Below are 21,379 nucleotides of genomic sequence, written 5' to 3' on the forward strand. Positions count from 1 at the left end.
TTGTCTTAGAGCGTGCCGTGACTGCAAGTTCTTTGGACTGTTAAGCTTAGGCACTCTTTCAAAGTTGGTTAAGGTTAGAGTTTGTCTTAGAGCATGGCGATAGAACGCCAGGTAGTTTGCAGTCTGTTCGAGCGGAAATGGACAAAGGAATGTACTTGTTGAGTGTTGTGCTAACGAGCTAACACTTGGCTAACAAGCTATATGGCGGATTATACACGTTTATCAAGCTCTCCTGCCCTGGACGTTTCAACTAAACAGTGAGTGTCTCTCTCTCTCTCTCTCTCTCTCTCTCTCTGTGCTTAACGTCAACGTTTGTAAATAGTTTTTTTTAGGAGCAGTACTGTTAGGCTACTGCTGTGCTGGCCATTCATGAAGCGAGACATTGCTGATTGTTTACTTATTTTATAACACAAGACTATGACTACCAACTGCCTAGCCAGCCGTGTATCAATCTTGGATGCAATAATAACGTTACCACACTGACTGTGTCGATGGCTCATTGATTTAACTACTGCAGCTCTCTCGGATTGAAAATACGTGGATTATGGCTTGTTCAATATCGTCTATGTTTGAATGAATGAATGAATGAGAACTTTATTAACAGATTGCAGAATGGGTACAATACAGTACGGCTCAATACACACAATTGTTAAGGGGATGCAGACCAGAGAAAGACGTTTGTCTTGTTTACATCAGTAGTGAGCACAGTCTGACAGTGTGTTAGAGGGAGTGAGAAGGAGAAGAGGGAGACATAAAAAAAAAAAAAAAAAAAAAAAAAAAAAAAAAAAACACAGATGCACAGATGAAAATGAATGTAAACTATATTAAAAAAAAATTATATTTTAATTTTTTTTTTTTCATATTTCATATTTCATATTTCATATTTCATAATTTGATATGAAATTTATAGGGAGGCATGGCTTCCGTTGGCTTCCACAAGGATTCGCCACTGGTCTTGTTTCCATCAGGGTCCCCCATTTTCAATTCATATAGACATTTATGACATACACAACATACATGACATTTATGGCATAGGGACATATAGGTATTTAGTACTTTAGCTGAAAACGATCAACTATTGAATCAGTGTTCTGCCAAATTCGACTGCACATCAGAATTCTGCTGCCAGCGCTCCTGCGCTTGCGCACGCATGCGCATGACCCACAATCGTTCATTGAAAACTTTATTAACAGATTGCAGAATGCAATACAGTACAGCTCAATACACACAATTGTTAAGGGGATGCAGACCAGAGAAAGACTTTCGTCTTGTTTACATCAGGGTCCCCCATTTTCAATTCATCAGGACATTATATGACATACAGATAGACAGTACGTCTTGTTGAGTCTTGTTGATATATCTTAAACATTATGTTTTTCATTGCACCTTTTGAACTGTATAAGCATGTAAATATTTGCATGGAATTGGCTTTGCAGCAGAATGTATTTGTAGATGATAAAATGTCGGTACACACCTGTTGGAGTTCGGAGTGAACTATAGGGTGACGTCACCCAGCTGTCAAAAGATATAGGCGATTCGCGCTAAGGCAGCCGTTTTCGAGGAAGCAGTAGAATTCGGGTTACAAAACATCCCACAATAATTATGATAATGATTATTATTGCAGCTTTAAATAAAGTTTTCATTTAATATTTGATTGTAAATCCTCGCAGTTAAGTCTTCTAAGAACAACTCACAGATGTGCTTCCTGTGCCTTGGGACAGTTCAGTCAGTATTTGTGTGAACATGAACCACTCTTACTGTAGGCCTACAGACAGAACTCTGAGAGCTGACCCTCCGATCAGTGATGTAACTGGGATGCTAAAGAAACGCAGCCCATTCACCATTGATGACAACGCCACCAGGCGGCGCCAGAGACTATGAACGTGGCTCTGACTTTATGAGGTCATAAGTTATAACATGTTTGTGTGAGCTTTCGACTAGATTAGATTCAAATTGATTGATTGATTGATTGAAAACTTTATTAACAGATTGCAGAATGGGTACAATACAGTACGGCTCAATACACACAATTGTTAAGGGGATGCAGACCTGAGAAAGACTTTCGTCTTGTTTACATCAGGGTCCCCCATTTTCAATTAATCAGGACATATGACATACAGATAGACAGTACTGCTACATCTATACATTTATGACATACCAGATACTAAACAATACAATACTAAATGTATTGTCATCATACAGCACAAGTACAATACAACGAAAATAAGTTTGGCATCCAACCAGAGTGCAAATGGAACAGTAAAGTGCAATAGCAATATACAATGTACAGGTGATTAACTGGGTATAAAATAATGTTATAATATAAATTAGTATTACTGAGTGAGTGTAATGCTAATCAGATGTATGTACAGAGTAATATTAATATGTACAGTGATACAGGTATAGACACTATGGTAGTAAGTCATACTGGCCAGCAGCACAACTAGTATGAGTAAGTAAAGGATATGTACAGATATAGTATCTGCAGATGTGTAAAAAGGATTATATGCAGGTATATACAGACAGATGTGGGGATATCTATCTCTCTCTATATGTGGCGTTTACTCCGTTCCCAGAATGACCACAAGGTGGCACTAACCCATATTTATTTCTGCATGTACAAAGTTGCTGCACCCATTTCCTACTGGCTGGAGATCTGAGGAGAGACTGTAGCACAAAAAAACAAACCTAACAAATAATTTGCTGAATTGACACATCTGTATAATACAGACACAGGCACACAGACACAGGTGAATAAATACATGCACACATATCAAATCTATGGCAATGTGTGAATGAATGAATGAATGAATGAATGAATGAATGAATGAATGAATGAATGAAAACTTTATTTAACAGATTGCAGAATGGGTACAATACAGTATGGCTCAATACACACAATTGTTAAGGGGATGCAGACCAGAGAAAGACGTTTGTCTTGTTTACATCAGGGTCCCCCATTTTGAATTCATAGTGACATTTATGACATACACAACATACATGACATCATGACATTTATGGCATAGGGACATACAGGTATATAGTACTGTTACATTTGTGACATATACGATATGCAAATATACAGTACGGTTACCCATAGATCCTAACAGAGATTACATACATGTGATGGGGAGGAGACTGTACATTAGGAGGGGGTGGGTGGGTGAGAAATATACATAGTGGGGAGAAAATATACACACATATGATGGGGAGGAGACTGTACATTAGGTGTCTTGCTCTGAACTTGGAAGCTACTGTAGGGCTGTCCTTAGTCAGAGAAATCTGCTAATGTGTTCTCATTAAATCTACTGTAGTGTCACTGTAATGTGTTAGCTCATCTGGATTACTGAGGAACACTGCTTTTCGAGAGAAAAACAACACTGATGTTCAAGGCTTATACTTTTCTTTTCAGTTCTACTAGAACCATCCCAAACAGATACATTTAGTCCAAAAAGAAAACTATTATTAAATATGTTATTAAATACATTTTCTACCATCCCATCCCTGATGTAATTTGTATCATCCTGGTTATATATTTGTTGTAAAACATTAGTAAATATTGGCCTGTCTTGAAGAGCATGTGGTTCTCAACAGTTGTCGTGTCAAGGACCTTTACCGACATTCAGTCCATTATTCCATGATTATAAAGTAGGGTTGGGAGGTGAAGTGAATATGAAACTATACCTTCATGGATCCACACAAAGGTATGGATTTATTTTTACTGTCATCCACAATATAGCCTATATATAGATATGTATAAATGTTTCTTTTTTTTTAAAGTCATTATCATGGTGCTATTTCATCCAAAACAGGCACTCTTTCTGTTACCTTGTTTTAAATATTGTTGCCAGGAATTTCTTTTTGTAACAAATGTATTACAAGATAATGACTTAAGAAAATTAAAAATAAAGTCATATCACACTATAAATTGTACTGGAAAAGTATAATAACTAACATCAAATACCGTCAAAAAAACAAAGACAAATGTTGCGATATGGTATAGTGGCCATATCACCCAGCCCTACTATAATGTAGTGGCCATATCACCCAGCCCTACTATAATGATATGGTATAGTGGCCATATCACCCAGCCCTACTATAATGATATGGTATAGTGGCCATATCACCCAGCCCTACTATAATGATATGGTATAGTGGCCATATCACCCAGCCCTACTATAATGATATGGTATAGTGGCCATATCACCCAGCCCTACTATAATGATATGGTATAGTGGCCATATCACCCAGCCCTACTATAATGATATGGTATAGTGGCCATATCACCCAGCCCTACTATAATGATATGGTATAGTGGCCATATCACCCAGCCCTACTATAATGATATGGTATAGTGGCCATATCACCCAGCCCTACTATAATGATATGGTATAGTGGCCATATCACCCAGCCCTACTATAATGTAGTTAAAAGGAAAACGCCAAAATCATGGGAAATGCACTTACCATGCTCTCCAGAGTCACAACAAGAAGAGTTTCTTCTGTGGGTACCGGGACCCCACGTTGAGAATCACCGGTGTGTTTTGTCACCTTGAGACTGAAGACCATGTAGAGCTATTAGCCTACTACACTAAAGACTTGATTAACATACACGTATGTCTGTGGATAGGAGACTCGCATTTTGAAAATGGGGTGAATTCACACATCCAAAGAAAAGGGCTTTTCTTTAATTTTTTTACCAACAGGCTTTTTATGTTAGAAATACTTCTGTACACAGCAAAATGCCAGTTATAAACGTATTTATAAAAAGAAAAACTATGTGCACCTTCCACATGTGCAGAGTGTAGTATTATCTAAAGCAAAATATATTAACATCATTCAGACCCATTCGGGTAACTGATACCAGAGATGAAGATGTTTAATAATAGCTCTGGTCTATAATGTTGGGCCTTTCTACATCCTGGTTCACATTACTACTCACATTTCCCAAACTGGCTTGCAAAGTCTATTATGGAAAAAATATACATTATATATATCATTTTCTTTTAATATAAAATAAAAATAACTATACCTTGAACAAAACCAACAATAAATTCTTCAATACTTAAGTCAATGACTTTATCCCCTCAGATCTACATCAAATGTTACAAAAGTAATTTTCTTCCTGTATTTTCTATTAGAAAAATTAGGAAACCAATTACTACAAAATTAGAATTATCCTAAAACTAGTGTCTATTATCCCTTGCTCTCTAGAGCGACCATCTAGACGAAACAATCTCATACATTAGTGAATTATTTATATATACATATATATATATACATTACACACACTTCAACAATGCAGTATGGGACCTAAAATAACTATAATCTAGTGCTTTGCAAAGACCAACGTGTGATTAGCTGTCAGGATTAATAATAGAAACATTTAAATAAACTTTACACTACCAAACTGTCAGTTGGATGTAGATAAATGAATAGAGGCATTGCATGGAATGTTTGTCTCTTTCTTCCAACATGGCTGCCTGTAACCATTGGTAACCACTTTTTTTTGTTTAAACGCCTCATTTCTGTGCAGGGGTAGAGTAGGTAAAACATTAGAGGAAAAAATGTATTGTTTGGTCGATATATTTTTCATATATATCAACACATAGCAACCGTTATTTTGCATATTGTCTCTCCCATTGCCATGTAAAACACAAAACAATGGTTGCTAGGTTACAGGCAGCCATGCTGGAAGAAAGAGACCACCACAAATGATTTTCTTCTTATTATAATTTTTTATTATAATCAATTGCCTATATTTATTTTATTGTAAGGTATATTATAACCGATAAGGCATACAGACAGTGGTGCAGTGGTGGTCCCATGCGGAGCAGAAGTATGCGCAGTCGCGCACGGACCAAAATACAAGCCCTGTGGGGGTTTGCTTGAGCTGTGGAGCTCTCACTATGTGACAAATGGTCCCGACTGGAAGGATGAGACATTAAGTGGTGCTTCAGAAGGAAACTGTCCTTCTGTAAACTGTAAGTTAGTTACATTGTTAATTTAGTTTGTATTTACTTTTCTAGTTTAAGGCTGCGGTTACACTAGGGCCATTTTCATTTAGTTTCATTCCCTTTTCAGAACGCTGCGTATTGGCAGGCAAGTAAGAGTTAAGTTACCGGTAGACGTCGTTTTGTCTCGTCTACTATATACATGTAGTACAATGCCAAAGCAGTAGGCGGCGATGTAGTTCAAACATGAAGGCCATTTTCAACCAATCAGAAAGGTTGAGCGAGTCACTCCACATCCTGCTCAAAATCTCAAAAGCCACCATCTTTATACCTCGCAAGAGCCATTTACCCACATAGCATTTATTTTTCAGCAAGAAATAAAGTGCAATAAACAAAAACGGATACATTCTCTGTGTGTTCTGCCTCATTTGTTGATGAAACAAAACTAACATCAACACAATTGACCACCAAGAGCGGAGTTTAGTCTCACAAAAATATCGCCGATTTCGTTAGCTTACGTGCTAACGTGATTGGGATATGCCAGTATAACAGTATAGCATTGTGGCTAGCAGCGTGGTAACGTTAATGCTAGCAGAATGAATGGATGTAAACGTTATTTAACAAAAGGGAATGCAGACTGTTGTAGCTTGGACTGGGCTCCTTATAACAATAACTTGACAACACGTTGGTAGCCGCAGCTAACAGGGTCTGAAAGTAACGTTAGCTAGGTAGCTAACGTTAGCTCACGAGCGACGCTAGCCAGCCAGCACCAAACTGATGATATCAGACGTTGATATCAGGAGCTATCAGTAGCTAGATAACATTAGACAACGCCTCATGTATTAAACAAAAGTGAATAGATGACTGGGCCATTTTGGCGGCTACGTGGCGTAGTGGGCAAGGCGCTCGCCACGAATGCGGAGACGCTGGGCTCGCCTGTTCGAGCCCAGCGCTCCACATTGCTTTCAGTTTAGCTGGTCGTTCATACTAATACACATTGGCCGTATTAGGGGGTGGAAAACTGATGGGTGGGGATCGGGCGTTGTGGACAGCGACTCCTACAGGTCGGTTGGTGCGCCTGCGCAGTAGAATCAGGAAGTGTCGGGGGCAGCGTGAGCCTCCCACGCGTTACTCCTCGCCACTGAGAGATCGAGCTGCGCAGGTGAAAAGATGCGACTGCTGTTACCTCAAGTACCGGAGGGGACTTGTGCTCTGTATGACTTAGTCCACATTGCAGCCGGCTTGTGGGAGGCAAGAAACAGCGTTCGTGACAGGGGAGGGTTGAATTGGATGATACGAAATTGGGATGGGAGAAAAATATAGAAAATGGGAGAAAAAGTGGATAAAAAAAAAAGATGACTGGGCCATTTTGTTTAATGCTCGTTATGTTGAAAGAGGAGCTCTGAGCTGCTCATGCAGTCAACTCTTGCGTGGTAAGGGTTTGTTGACATGACATGGGTGGGTCTGGGAGGGGGAGAATTTGGCGTCAGTCTCTACTGCGCATGGGCAGAACGGCTCTGTATCCGGCTCGCGCAGATTACATGGCACCATTGTCGGCGAGTTTTGGTGAGTTTCCAAAACGAAAACACCTTTTCAGCGTTGCCACTAGGACAACGCGTTTTCCTGCCAAAACGGCGATTCTTTTTAACTTGGACATGCAAACGTAATCATTCAGCAACAAAAACTTTGCTGTTTTCCCCAGTGTAACCATGGCCTAAGTTAATTCAATTAAAGAAATTGCGGACTACATCCCCACCATGCGTGGCGTCATCCCCACCATCCCACCACTTCTGATATTACCACTGCACCCCTGCATACAGACCCTCATCTGCACCTTTGTTTATTATTCTATTACCCTGCCCATACCTGTACCTCCCCTCCCCCATGCTGCTGTAATGATGCCCGAATTTCCCCAAGGGAATATAAGGAATATATTATCTTAAACACGAACAGTAATATCACGCTTTTACAATATTTTACCTGCTCTACCACTGCATAGAAAGCACTAGCAGGCATTTCCTTTTGAAAGTAGTTACCAATGGTTACAGGCAGCCATGTTGGAAGAAAGAGAACTACATAAACATTCCATGCAAGGCCTCTGAGGGGGGAGCCCAAATACTCACAGTGCAAAGTTTGATGGAAACGCCAAACCCCACCCCTTCAAAAATATATGATAAGAATAAAAACCCTCTCTCACAAAATCTCAAATTAAATAAATCTTAAATAATCCATTAGCTATTCTCACAGATTGATTTGATCCAAAAGTCTTATTTAAATTAAATCGAAATATCTTTAAATTATTTGATAATGTTCTCTCAGCATTATCAAAGAAATCGGCGCAAATACTACCAATTTACCAAAATTAAAATGAAAAAACAACAAAGAAAACAACAACACTTCCAACACTTGCTATTCAAACACTTTGGAAAAACTCTCTCCAGTGTTCACTCACTCACTCACTCACTCACTCAGGCGTACACACACTTGTGCATCTTCAGGTTGCGTTGGTCCGAGTACCTCTTCCCGCACTTGTCGCATATGAACTGCTTCCCGCCGGCGTGCACGTGCCTCTTGTGCGTCCTCAGGTGGCTCCCCTGGGAGAACGTCTTCCCGCAGACCTCGCAGCCGTACGGCTTCTCCCCGGTGTGCACGCGCACATGCAGCTTCAGGCTGTTGGCGTTGTTGAACGTCTTCTCGCAGAAGTGGCAGCAGAAGGGCCTCTCCTCGGAGTGCGTGCGCCCGTGCGAGATCAGGCTGCTCTGCTGGCTGAAGCTCTTGCCGCACTCCTTGCACTGGAACGGCCTCTCGCCCGTGTGGATGCGCCGGTGGATCTTCAGGTTCACCGACTGGCGGAAGGTCTTCCCGCAGAGGTCGCAGCCGAAGGGACGCGCCCCTGTGTGGATCCGCTGGTGGTTCTTCAGGTTGACGGCGTGGCGGAAGCTCTTGGCGCACTGCGCGCACTTGAAAGGCTTTTGCCCCGTGTGGATGAGTTCGTGGGTCTTCAGGGTCACCGAGCGGGTGAACCCCTTGCCGCACACGGGACACATGAATATCTTCTCCCCGGTGTGGATCTGAGCATGTCGGGAGAGGTTCTGGGCCAAGTTGAACCTCCTGCCGCACAGGTCGCAGCCGTACGGCTTCTCCCCCGTGTGGATGATGGAGTGGGTCTTGAGGTGCGCTTGTTTGCCGAAGCACTTGCCGCACTGGAGGCACTCGAAGGGCTTCTCTCCGGTGTGAGTCCGGATGTGGTCCTGGAGGCTCTGTTTGTGAGCGAACCCTTTCTTACAGATCACGCAGGCGAACGGCTTCTCTCCCGTGTGGATCCGGAGGTGCGCTTTGAGGTTGCTCTGCGTGGAGAAGCTCTTGCCACACTCGGTGCAGATGAAGAACTTGCGGCCCCGACTGAGCTTCTGAAGCAGCAGGTTGGCCGCGCTGGGCGACTGCGGCTCTTGCTTCTGCTGGGGATCGAGAAGGGGGTCAAGGGGGTCGAGTGTCACAGTCTCAGAGGTGTTGGAGTCTCCTAGGAGGGCCTCGGCTGCAGCTCCTGGAGGGAGGAAGTGATGGAAGCACAGGGTCCAGATTTCACTCAACACAGCTCAGCATTTTACAAGCTATCTCGAACCAAGACTGAAATGTCCCCCCCGCCCCCCCCACACACACACTCAGATACACACACACACACCAAAAACTACTTCAAAAACGATATAAGGGGCCAAGAAATTCGTACTTACTTTCAGCGATGGCTCCGAAGTCAATGTTGCCGTGTTCATCTTTGACGCTGACAGCCAGGACAAAAGGAGCCTCCACCTCCTCATTCTGATTACATAAAAGTGCAAAAATAATATTTTTATTTATATTCGTTCAAACTTGATTTTGGTGATGGCCCAACTAACTTAGAACTCAGTAAAAGGTGTAGTCCTCAGAATCTCTATCATTGGCAGTGAGAAAGTGGAAACAGTACATTGGCCTCACTGTGGCCCCTGCATCATCCATATGCATCAATCATAATTAGGCTGATAGATAAACTCTCTTCATAGTTTTCTCATGATGTGTTCTGCCAACATGGCACAGGGTCACAGCTCATTGGCCACGGTTTTTAATGATAATCACCTGCTAGTGGATTATCATCACCTGTTGTTTGCGATCAAGACGTCTATGGTCCAATATTGTGAATATGCCCTGAGAAGTTAAAGGTGCTATACTATAGGTAACATTTTATGGAGTAATAATTAAAAAAAAAAATATATATATATATTAAAAAACATTCAGATCCTTTAGAAAGGTGCGGAATAAAAGTATTACCCCGCCCCCCCCCCCCAGAAATAATTGATTCATGAATTTATCATTTAGAAAATGTTGGCGTGTCCAAAATGAATGTTGTTGTTTACATCTTATGTGCATGTATCCCCTCCCTACGTTCTATGTCCCCACGTGGAATGCATCTCATAGGACAGGGAGGGGCAACTGGCGGCCTGCAGGCCGCATGCGGCCCTCACTGACGCTCTATGCGGCCCCAGGCCAATATTGATTTTTTTTTAATATATATATATATATATATATATATATATATATATATATATATATATATATATATATATATATATTTATTTTTTTGCATTCGACTAAGAGGTTGGCAGTCGACTATGGCTCCTTTCGATCGATTAGTCGACTATTCGACTAATAGGGGTCAGCCCTAGTGTGGACATATTCAACACTGTTGAAAGTGCCGTGCAGCAATATGGGGGGTTTGATAAACTGTCGGCTGTTGTTACCGATGGAGCACCCGCAATGAAAGGAAAACACACAGGATTCGCCGGGCTTCTAAGGCAGAGTGGCGTTGAGTGTCCAATGCTGCACTGCATTATACATCAGGTAAGTTTGCGAACATAATTTCCTGAGCAGAAGTACGCGCACGGATGTGGACGCGCGTGCACGCAAAAATGAAACGTTATTTCATCTGATGCAGATCGAATGCACAAACATTGAAGTTGACATTCCTTCTAAGTGTCTCATTAAAGACAGAACCATTATTGACCCACTGTGGGGGGAGGGTGAATGTCATGTCAGTTTGATAAAGGGTCAATGGGAGGCATGTAGAATTGCACAAAAAGGAATTCATTATTCTGATGAGTATTTCACTTGGCTACTTGTTTACTTTTGTAGTGTTCAGATAACACTGAAATGCATGTTATGGATATGAAGCACTCAGGAATGTTTTGTTTAGTAGCAGGATAAAAGTTTATACATTTAACAAAATCATTTATTATTTCACTTTTGATTTACTGTTGTAGTGAAATGCAGCAGAAATGCTGCTTTGTGTTTGTTGAGCAGTGGGCTTTAAGTTCATACATTTATTTTAATAGAAGCCTTAATTATAATTTGTCATTTTTGTATATATTTGGGTTACACAGCAATACTTTCAAATTCAGCTGTATTTATAAATTCATAAAGTTGAAATTAAGCATTACTAAATGCGTTTGAAATGGAATAAAAACAACGTTACAACAAATTATAAGTTTATATTTATATGCCTTATTTATCACATCTGTGACTATTATGGGCTATTTGAGTGATGGGGTACTACTGGCGGGACTGCCGATAAACAATGCAGCCCCCCAGATTGAGTGTGGACATTTAGTGGCTCTCACCATATACAAAGTTGCCCACCCCTGTCATAGGATAAAGGACTTGCTTGTGCTCTAGTGCGACATCTAGTGGCTGAATGTTATCCATAGCACCTCTAAGTTGTACTTTAATAATCCATGCAGGGAAATGTTGTCCTCTGCACTTGATCAGTGTTGTAGACGCCTGAATGCCTTCTACAACAGAACTTTGTTTCCGCGTCTCTGATTGGCCAGGTCATTTCTGGTCATGTGACATGTACGCCCAATCGTGGGGCCGCAAGTTTCTACACTGGTTAAGCTTAGGCGCTCTTTCGAAGTTGGTTAAGGTTAGAGTTTATCTTAGAGCATGGCGATAGAACGCCTGCCCTGATTCCGACGGTTAAGCTCAGGCACTCTTTCGAAGTTGGTTAAGGTTAGAGTTTGTCTTAGAGCATGGCGATAGAACGCCAGGTAGTTTGCAGGCTGTTAGACCCGGAAATAGGCGCAGAACTTGCTGTCCCACGATTGGCGCACAATGCACATGTCACATGACCTGGCCAATCAGAGCGCAAAACTCGTACGCGGAAACGAAGTTCTGTTGTAGAAGGCATATACACGCGTCCTGGACTGATTTTCAGGACTTTGACTCGACTTGGACTTGGACTCGAGCATCGGCTGCATTCGGACTCGGAAGGTGCAGACTCGGACTCGGACTTGTTCATTGATAAACAGTTATTTGCATTTCGTTTTTTTTGTAATAGACCCTAATCATTTGGCATAAGATATTGATGGCTAGTGCATTTGTTTGGCTATTGTGTCACAAAGTAAATAAAATGATGACCGCTGTCATTTATGTTTAATGTATTCCTTTTTTTATTTGTATGTCAGCTCTTTGACTGCCACTCTGCCAGAGTGGAGTGGACTCAACCTTGATGACTTGGACTCGGACTAGGGTAATGGGGACTCGACTCAGGCTCTTCTTTGGTGACTCAGACTCGAACACTGGGGACTCGAGAGTCGAGACTCGACTCGGACTTGAGATTTAGTGACTCGACTACAACACTGCTAACTACTTCTCAGCAGTGGGCAGCAGCCAGAGACAGGCACCCGGGGACCAACTCCAGTTGTAATGCCAGCACCTTGGTGAAGGACAACGGCAGCACTTTGTGTACCTCTATATGCAACACACATCAGGCGGAAAGGAGAGAAGGTGATCAGTGACCCCTCTCACCCTGCTTACTACCTCTTTAACCCCCTTCCCTCTGGTAGAAGACTCTAAAGTCTCAGGTGTAGGACATCTTGTTTAAAAAATAGCACATATCCCGAGATTGTCGGTCACCTGAACCCAAGCCCTAATGCACAGGCACTTTGTACTATAAGGGCTAGCACCAGCCGACAGGCACTTTAAAGGAAAACGCCAACATTTTGGGAAATTAGCTTATTTGACATCTTCCCTGGAGTTAGACAAGAAGATACATACCCTTTTCTTCTCTGTGCGTGCAGTAGGCTTAGGGAACGCCCGCACCGTTAGCGTAGCTTAGCTTCATCACTGGAAGTGGGGCAGTCCTTTACCCTGAAGTTCCCTACAGTCACGAAATACACTCCAAATACAACTCCAAAACGTTCCTGTAAACATGTTGTGACCTGTGTATTTACCACGTGGAGAAATAAAAAATTATTGAATTCGACAATTACGTTTTCTAAGCAAATATACTCAGAATTTTTTTTTGCCGAACCACTCCTCTCTGGGCTCAGTCAGTGATTTCACGCAACGCAGTGATACTTACTAACGTGACGCCAGTGTTTGTTTACATTCTCATTTCATTCAAAGGATCCGAACCGATTGAAGTTTATGGATACCATGACTTCAAATCCTCTTACCTTGACGATTAAAAGCCTCCACAATTTAGAAAACAGTATTCCCATGGCTGGTGTTGATATGCTGCTAGCTAACGAAAACCAACAAACACAGAACCGGACGCGTAAGCAGAAAAAGAGGCATCATTTTTACTTCCGGTCGGGGGGTTTCAAAATAAAAGAGCGACGTCTAAAGCACCGGAAATACATTTATTTTGTACATTATCTAACGTTAACACGAACCTAAACTAACTTTAGGTTAGTTGTAACGTTAGTTTAGGTCAACACCAGCCATGGGAATACTGTTTTCTAAATTGTGGAGGCTTTTAATCGTCAAGGTAAGAGGATTTGAAGGCATGGTATCCATAAACTTCAATCGGTTTGGATCCTTTGAATGAAATGAGAATGTAAACAAACACTGGCGTCACGTTAGTAAGTATCACTGCGTTGCGTGAAATCACTGACTGAGCCCAGAGAGGAGTGGTTCGGCAAAAGATTGTTCAGAGTATATTTGCTTAGAATACGTAATTGTCGAATTCAATTATTTTTTATTCTCCACGTGGTAAATACACAGGTCACAACATGTTTACAGGAACGTTTTGGAGTTGTATTTGGTGACTGTAGGGAACTTCAGGGTAAAGGACTGCCCCACTTCCAGTGATGAAGCTAAGCTACGCTAACGGTGCGGGCGTTCCCTACGCCTACTGCACGCACAGAGAAGAAAAGGGTATGTATCTTCTTGTCTAACTCCAGGGAAGATGGCAAATAAGCAAATTTCCCAAAATGTTGGCGTTTTCCTTTAAGGCAATATGCACTTTAAATGGAGCACTGAGCTCCTTTATGCACTGTAGCATTTTTTGGAAATGTTTGTGAAATACTTGCATTGTATGTATTCTTGTATGTTTTTATACTGTATGTTTTTTCCACTATGATGTAATGAGCATTACACAGAGACAAATCCCAATCAATCATGTGTTGAAATGGCAATAAAGTATCTATCTATCTATAATATGTACCATGCATGTCTTTTATGGTGAAACCCATGCAAAATCACAGGGTTTGAAACCAGGACGTCCATGCTGTGAGGCAGCAGTGCTAACCACTGCACCATGAGTATACACTCTTACATAGGGTAAGAGTATACACTCTTTATCTGCGCATAGCCTCCACTATAATATGGGGAATAGGTCTTACCTGCATTACCTGTGAGACATTTCTCTCAACACTTCTTGCACTGCCATCATAGCAATGTTCTGCCTCTGTGTCAGAGAAAAGAATAGTATCAGTATTACAAATAATAAGAGTAGAAAAGTTTATTAAAGTGTCACTGTACGAAGAAACGACAAATACGGACAAAACAAGACTTGGGAAGGCTAGTTAAAAGCCAGACCCGGCCACGCATGCGTATTTCAACTAGAGATAAATCCATAGTTGATTTTTAAAGGCTGATATCACTCTCACACACACACACACACACACACACACACACACACACACACACACACACACACACACACACACACACACACACACACACACACACACACACACACACACACACACACACACACACACACACACACACACACACACACACACACACACACACACACACACACACACACACACACACACACACACACACACACACACACACACACACACACACACACACACACACAGGTTTGGCCTAATGTGCACCTGACTACCACACACACACAGGCTGGCTGTAAAGAGGAGTATTGTGTGGCTTCATTGCGGCCATTTCTATTCAGATACTTGAGGTGAGAAGTCATGGTTTGAAAGTGGCCCATGGCATTTTCCTCCCATCAAATTTAAGATTAAAATAGCTTGACTTTGGAGGAACATTTGGACCCCCTTTGCCAGTAACCTAGCATGACAGGGCTGGTACCTTCGGATTCCTCAAGATCTCTAGTTTCATTTGTTTATTTATTTGTTTAAGTACTTCTATTCTATTCACATATACAGTATGCTTACTACATGTATCTATTATATTCACATATATGCTTACTACATGTATCTATTGCTATGTCCGCCCATCACAAACACGCAAACTGTCTAACGCCTGTCCCGTCTCCCTGTGAGTGGATGTCTCGTGGTGATGACCGGAGTGGTGGACGTCTTGTGGTGATGACCGGAGTGGTGGACGTCCCGTGGTGATGACCGGAGTGGTGGACGTCTTGTGGTGATGACCGGAGTGGTGGACGTCCCGTGGTGATGACCGGAGTGGTGGACGTCCCGTGGTGATGACCGGAGTGGTGGACGTCCCGTGGTGATGACCGGAGTGGTGGACGTCCCGTGGTGATGACCGGAGTGGTGGACGTCCCGTGGTGATGACCGGAGTGGTGGACGTCCCGTGGTGATGACCGGAGTGGTGGACGTCCCGTGGTGATGACCGGAGTGGTGGACGTCCCGTGGTGATGACCGGAGTGGTGGACGTCCCGTGGTGATGACCGGAGTGGTGGACGTCCCGTGATGATGACCGGAGTGGTGGACGTCCCGTGGTGATGACCGGAGTGGTGGACGTCCCGTGGTGATGACCGGAGTGGTGGACGTCCCGTGGTGATGACCGGAGTGGTGGACGTCCCGTGGTGATGACCAGAGTGGTGGACGTCCCGTGATGATGACCGGAGTGGTGGACGTCTCGTGGTGATGACCGGAGTGGTGGACGTCCCGTGGTGATGGCCGGGAGGATGCAATCAAATGCCTCAAATACCTCAAATGGATCCGTCATCAGCTCTATTTTCAATCTTTAAAAACATTCGTATGTACCCCAGTTGCTATTGCATGTACTTATTTGTGTTTCATTACACGTATATGTACGCTTATCAACTGTTTTGCCTGTTTTATAGCAACACCTTAGACCTTAGAAGGGCCTTTCACATCACAGACATCTAAGAAGGGAGATCCCCCCTTGAACGGTCCTTCTAAGGTTTCTCTCCTCCACATTGCCTGTGGTGCTTTTTTCCTATTGCTAGGTTTTTAGTGAATTTTTCCTTACCTTCGTGTGGGGTACGTCTGGGAGTGTTGCATTTATTTATTAATTTTACATTTTATTTTGGATTTCATGTTTTTTGTTTTGTTCTTGATTTATTGTGATGTTTCTTCTTGACTTGTTTAAAGAAGACGTGTCCGGCCCATGGGGACATTAACGTGTGTTGTCGGGCCTTACAAATACATTTGATTTGATTTATCTTTGTGCTAGAAAAAGAAATAACTAGAGCCCTTTAAATACAGCTATTCAAACAGCAGGATAGTGGTTTCTCTCCTCCACGCCTTCTTCTTCCATGGGGGCAAATCCATGTGATCTCAGGCTCTACAAATACATTTGATTTGAACATAAATGGCCGATATACAGACAGTTTATAAAACGTCCTATCGGCGCAGATTAATCAGTCAACCTCTAATTTCAACAAAGGGGAGTCAGTCAGTCAGTTAGGGACATTTGCTATTGTAGGCCGGCCCTCTGGGTCTGGCAACAAAAAACCTTGTGTAAGGGGGTTGAGACACTATGCGTTTTAAAGGACATATTATGTATCTTTTCAACCATTTTAAACTGCTTCTTTGAATCTGTGGAACATACCATATATATTTATACTCACTGTATATATATATTTATTCCACATCTGTCTGTATATACCTACATATAATAATTTTTGCATACCTCCGCTGTAAATATTATATCTATATCTCTGTACATATGATTACCTAGTTATACAACTGGCCAGTATGACTTACTACCATAGTGTCTTTATATATCTGTCACTATCACTGTACATATTAAATTACACTACAACTCTGTACGTATACATCTGATTAGCACCCCGTAGTACTAATTTATATATTTCATACCCAGTTTAATCACCTGTACATTGTATTGCACATAACTTATTTTCATTGTACTGTACTTGTGCTGTATGATGACAATAAATTAGATTCTAATCTAATCTTCATCAGGTCAGTAGTGTTCTTGGCTCCAAAAAGCACAGCTAATTGAGCATTATTTGTTAACTCCCAGATTTCTCCTGCCATTTTGGGGAATCGAACCGACGACCTTCCAGTCACAAGCCCACTTCTCTAATCGTTAGGCCACCTACCGACTCCTCCATCAGACAGGATGTTGAGGACGCTGGTCTGAGGTGGCTTCCTCCCTCTACACGCTCTGGTGGCCCTCTGCTCAAAGTCCATCAGAAACTTGGTGTCGTCCATGATCTTCATGATTTTACCCAGAGCCTCATTCCCCAGAGTCTCCATGATGGATGCAAACAGGGTCTGAAATAGGTGCAAATGAAATAGTGTGTATCTTAACATAGGAGTCATGGGTGTGATTCTAGTAGATCCCCACATGACAAGAGTAGGCCTACAATTACATTTGAATTTAGACAGGAAGTTAGACTAAATTCTAAATATTAGGGTGGCCAGCTAATTAATTAAGAGTCTTTAGAGAGACATGGATACACTGACTCTAAGCGTCTAAGCTATGTTCAGTCTGGCTGGGGCTAGGCATGGTCTAGCATGGTATGGTAAAGATTATTCTCTATAACAAATAGCCTATGACAATATGGGAAATAGTTCATCCAGATAGTAAATCCATATCCAAGTATAAATCAATCCAACCACAGCACAACTAACTTACTTATGAACAGTCACTTCACTTGCTATATCTATATCTGTACATATCCCTCTACTCTTACTAGTTATACCGCTGGCCAGTATGACTTACTACTACCATAGTGTCTTTATACCTGTATCACTGTACATACAACTGATTAGCACAATGACTGTACTATGTACCCAGTTTAATCACCTGTATATTGTACCTTACTGTTACATTTGCACTCTGGTTGGATGCCAAACATCTTTTCGTTGTACTGTACTTTTGCTGTATGATGAAAATACATTTCAATCTAATCAAGTGACAACAGACCCTTCTGTTTACCCCGAAAAAAAAAAATCATAAATAAAAGACACTCTACCATCTTAACTTGACTCTCCTCCTGCAGCTCCTCCTGGGTGACCTTGTGTCCTCCTCCTCCCGTGGAGCCCCGGGACAGCTCCAGAGACCAGATCAACACCGAGCAGTCCTCCACGAGTTTACCGAGCTCGGCCACCGCGGAGCAGACCAAGGACTCCATGACAGAGGCGAGTTGTGTCTGCAGTGCTATGAAGTTAGACATCCTTTCTCTCCTTTCCTACAGGTTCCTCTCTCTCTCTCTCTTTCTGTCTCCGGGGGTCTGGTTCTGGAGACTGGATTCTTCACTTGTCAAGTTGTCAGACGTGCATTGGTGAATCATTTAGGTGCGGCTCTAGCCACGCGATTTGTAAACACGCTTTTGGATTTTCCTGCTAGAGACTGTTGACATTTGCTACTCGAGAAACTAGTGGTCGACCAGGAAGTGTTTGTCCGCGCCGTGGAGATTATTTCCGGGTGGTGGACAAGGAAACGATAAAAGAAGGAAGAGTCCTCACGTCAGAATACCAATAACTCCAATAGGGGGTATCTGCAGAGCCGCAGAGCCAGGCTGGACGGGTTGCCTGTACGTTAATGCCAAGCAATGGAGGCGGTCTGGACAAGTATTAGTGGTCTGGACAAGTATTTGCACTACTGCGCACCATTTTCAACTTCACTTTCGTCTCGTTTGCATAGGTACATAGACAGTAAACTTGTAAATAGACAGTAATGTTACATCTAGACATACCAGATCTAGTAATAATAATAATAATAATAATAGTCCCTCAAACTGCAGGACATGTAAACAGTCAAGTTGCAGAACAACTGTTTGCACAAATGAGAAAGAACAATTACTTTTTTAACGCAGCAACTACCATCGACCCATCTGTTCCTGATGAGAAACATCCTAGAACACTTCAACAACAACAAAAACAAGAAGCGAATGGACAACATCAAAAAGTTATTTGGGACGACAGCGGTGGCAATAAACAGCTACCACCAGGCGGTATTCGATTTATATAGAATAATCTTCAGGACGAGGAGATTGCATTTAGATATTTATTCAAAGGTAAGTACTCGTTAAGCATGAGTGTAACTCCATCCACGGCTGGCAGCCAACTGACTGTCAGGACGTCCCCTTGTCAGGTATACATAATAGGAAGGTGCGCCTGGCGCCCTGTCGTAAATGATATATTCAAAGCATGAATATTACATCCTCCTTCTTTTAAAGAAAGCTTTATAAGCTATGAACAAAATTGAAATAAAGAAAGGTTGTGCAATACTCTGTAAGAGTTTCTTTGTAAACAATAACAAGTGCGTTACCTGTGTCAGGACCAGGCAATGTAAACAGGTAGGATTAATATGTTAAACATAAAATATTCATGTATCAAGGTATTACAGTTCGTATTGTGTGCCCTCTTATTCTGGAAAGTCTGCTTTAATATTTGAATACTTCAGCTGTGAAAAGGTATGTATTCATGGCTTATTTGGTCGTGTGTCTCAACACTCTTACCATATGCAGTTCTTATTTGTAGAATTAGCTTGCTAACAAAATGGGAAAATATCGACAATTAAGCAAGGTAAGTAGGTCATAGATTCAACACATATAGTAAGTCATCATTTCAGCATACATTAATATTTTGTTACATTTCACCACCCCTTTTTTTTTTTTTTCATTGGGGTAAATGGTGTTATAATAGGGCAGCGATCCGCCTGCACCCTGTACATTTATAGGTCTAAAATGTCCCGAGGCTTCACTGCTCGGCCGGATCTGGTGTAGTATGAAGCTGAGTTCTCTTCTGAGTCCTCTGACAGTTCAGGGTCGTTGGTCTCCGGCGGTTGATCGACGCTCTCTGGACTTGGCATACCGTCGCTGTCCTGGAAGTGTTCCTCTTTTGTGTCCCTCAGATGCCTGCGGTTGCGGCGGTATTCGCGTCCATCTTGGGTGCGAACGTGGTATGACCGCGCAGTGTCGGCTGGTTGTATGACTACTGCTGGCCTCCAGCGTCCATGTTCTTGTAGCCTGACAGATTCACCACAATGTAGTGGGGGCAGCGGTCTAGCTGACCTGTCATAGTATTTCTTCTGGTGCTGTTGTCTCTGCACTCGCTTGTCATGTCCATCTTTGGGGCTTACTACCCCTGGCCGCAGCTGTTGGTTGGTGCTCGGGAGGGTTGAGCGTAGCCTGCGGCTCATCAACAGCTGTGCCGGCGATTTGAAGTTGTCGACTGGGGTGTTACGATATTCCAGGAGGCTTAGGTACGGGTCTCTTCCGTCTGCCTTAGCCTTGTCCATGAGTGATTTTGCCGTCTTCACAGTTCTCTCCGCTAGTCCGTTGCTTTGCGGATAGTGTGGGCTTGACGTGACGTGTGTAAACTCCCACGACTTGGCGAATGCCTCGAACTCTTTAGACTTGTATTGTGGTCCGTTGTCTGAGACTATGGTCTCTGGGACGCCATGCCTGGCACAGGCTGCCTTTAGCTTGTGGACAACAGCTGCCGATGTGGTGCTGTGAAGTCTGTCTAGTTAGAAGAATCTGCTGTAGTAGTCGACGGTCACAACATAGTCCTGGTTGTTCCAGTTAAAGAGATCTGTCCCTACAACCTGCCAGGGGCGGTCTGGGATACGATGAGGCATCATGGGCTCCTTGGTGTTTGATGGGCGGCGCTCTTGGCATATTGAGCACTTCTCCACGACTTACTCTATATGTCTACCCATTCCAGGCCAGAACATGATGTCTCGTGCTCTCAGTTTGCATTTTTCCATTCCCATGTGGCCTGCATGGATCTTGATCAGCATCTCTCCTCTGAGGCTGGTAGGGATGACTATTTTCTCCCCTTTGAAAATTATTCCATTCGTTTTGGATAGTTCATCTCGGTGATTCCAGTATTCGGTGATGTTCTGGGGGCATTGTTTTCTTTCCTCAGGCCATCCCTCCAGGATAGCCTGGCTGAGCAGCTTTAGCTGTGTGTCATTGTCTGTTGTTTCTCTGAT

General features: G+C 42.6%; 1 protein-coding gene across 2 annotated transcripts; it reads right to left on the minus strand.

Annotated features, from left to right (window-relative positions):
• Positions 1 to 7,137: 7,137 nt before the first annotated feature.
• LOC311236301 (uncharacterized protein) lies at positions 7,138 to 18,785 on the minus strand. Of its 2 annotated transcripts, none has more exons than XM_084323987.1 (5): positions 18,411 to 18,785; positions 17,532 to 17,706; positions 14,617 to 14,672; positions 9,685 to 9,769; positions 7,138 to 9,497 (listed from the first exon to the last, which is right to left on the minus strand). In XM_084323987.1, exons 1-5 carry the CDS (start codon positions 18,609 to 18,611, stop codon positions 8,422 to 8,424), a joined length of 1,593 nt encoding a protein of 530 aa, XP_084180113.1. In that variant the 5' UTR covers positions 18,612 to 18,785; the 3' UTR covers positions 7,138 to 8,421. The 2 variants fall into 2 exon arrangements, with proteins under 2 accessions (XP_084180113.1, XP_084180112.1); XM_084323986.1 differs by having other exon boundaries at positions 14,608 to 14,672.
• Between the last annotated feature and the right edge of the window lie 2,594 nt (positions 18,786 to 21,379).

This window comes from Notolepis coatsorum, assembly GCF_963971535.1.
Source record: "Notolepis coatsorum genome assembly, chromosome: 10".
NCBI lineage: Eukaryota > Metazoa > Chordata > Actinopteri > Aulopiformes > Paralepididae > Notolepis > Notolepis coatsorum.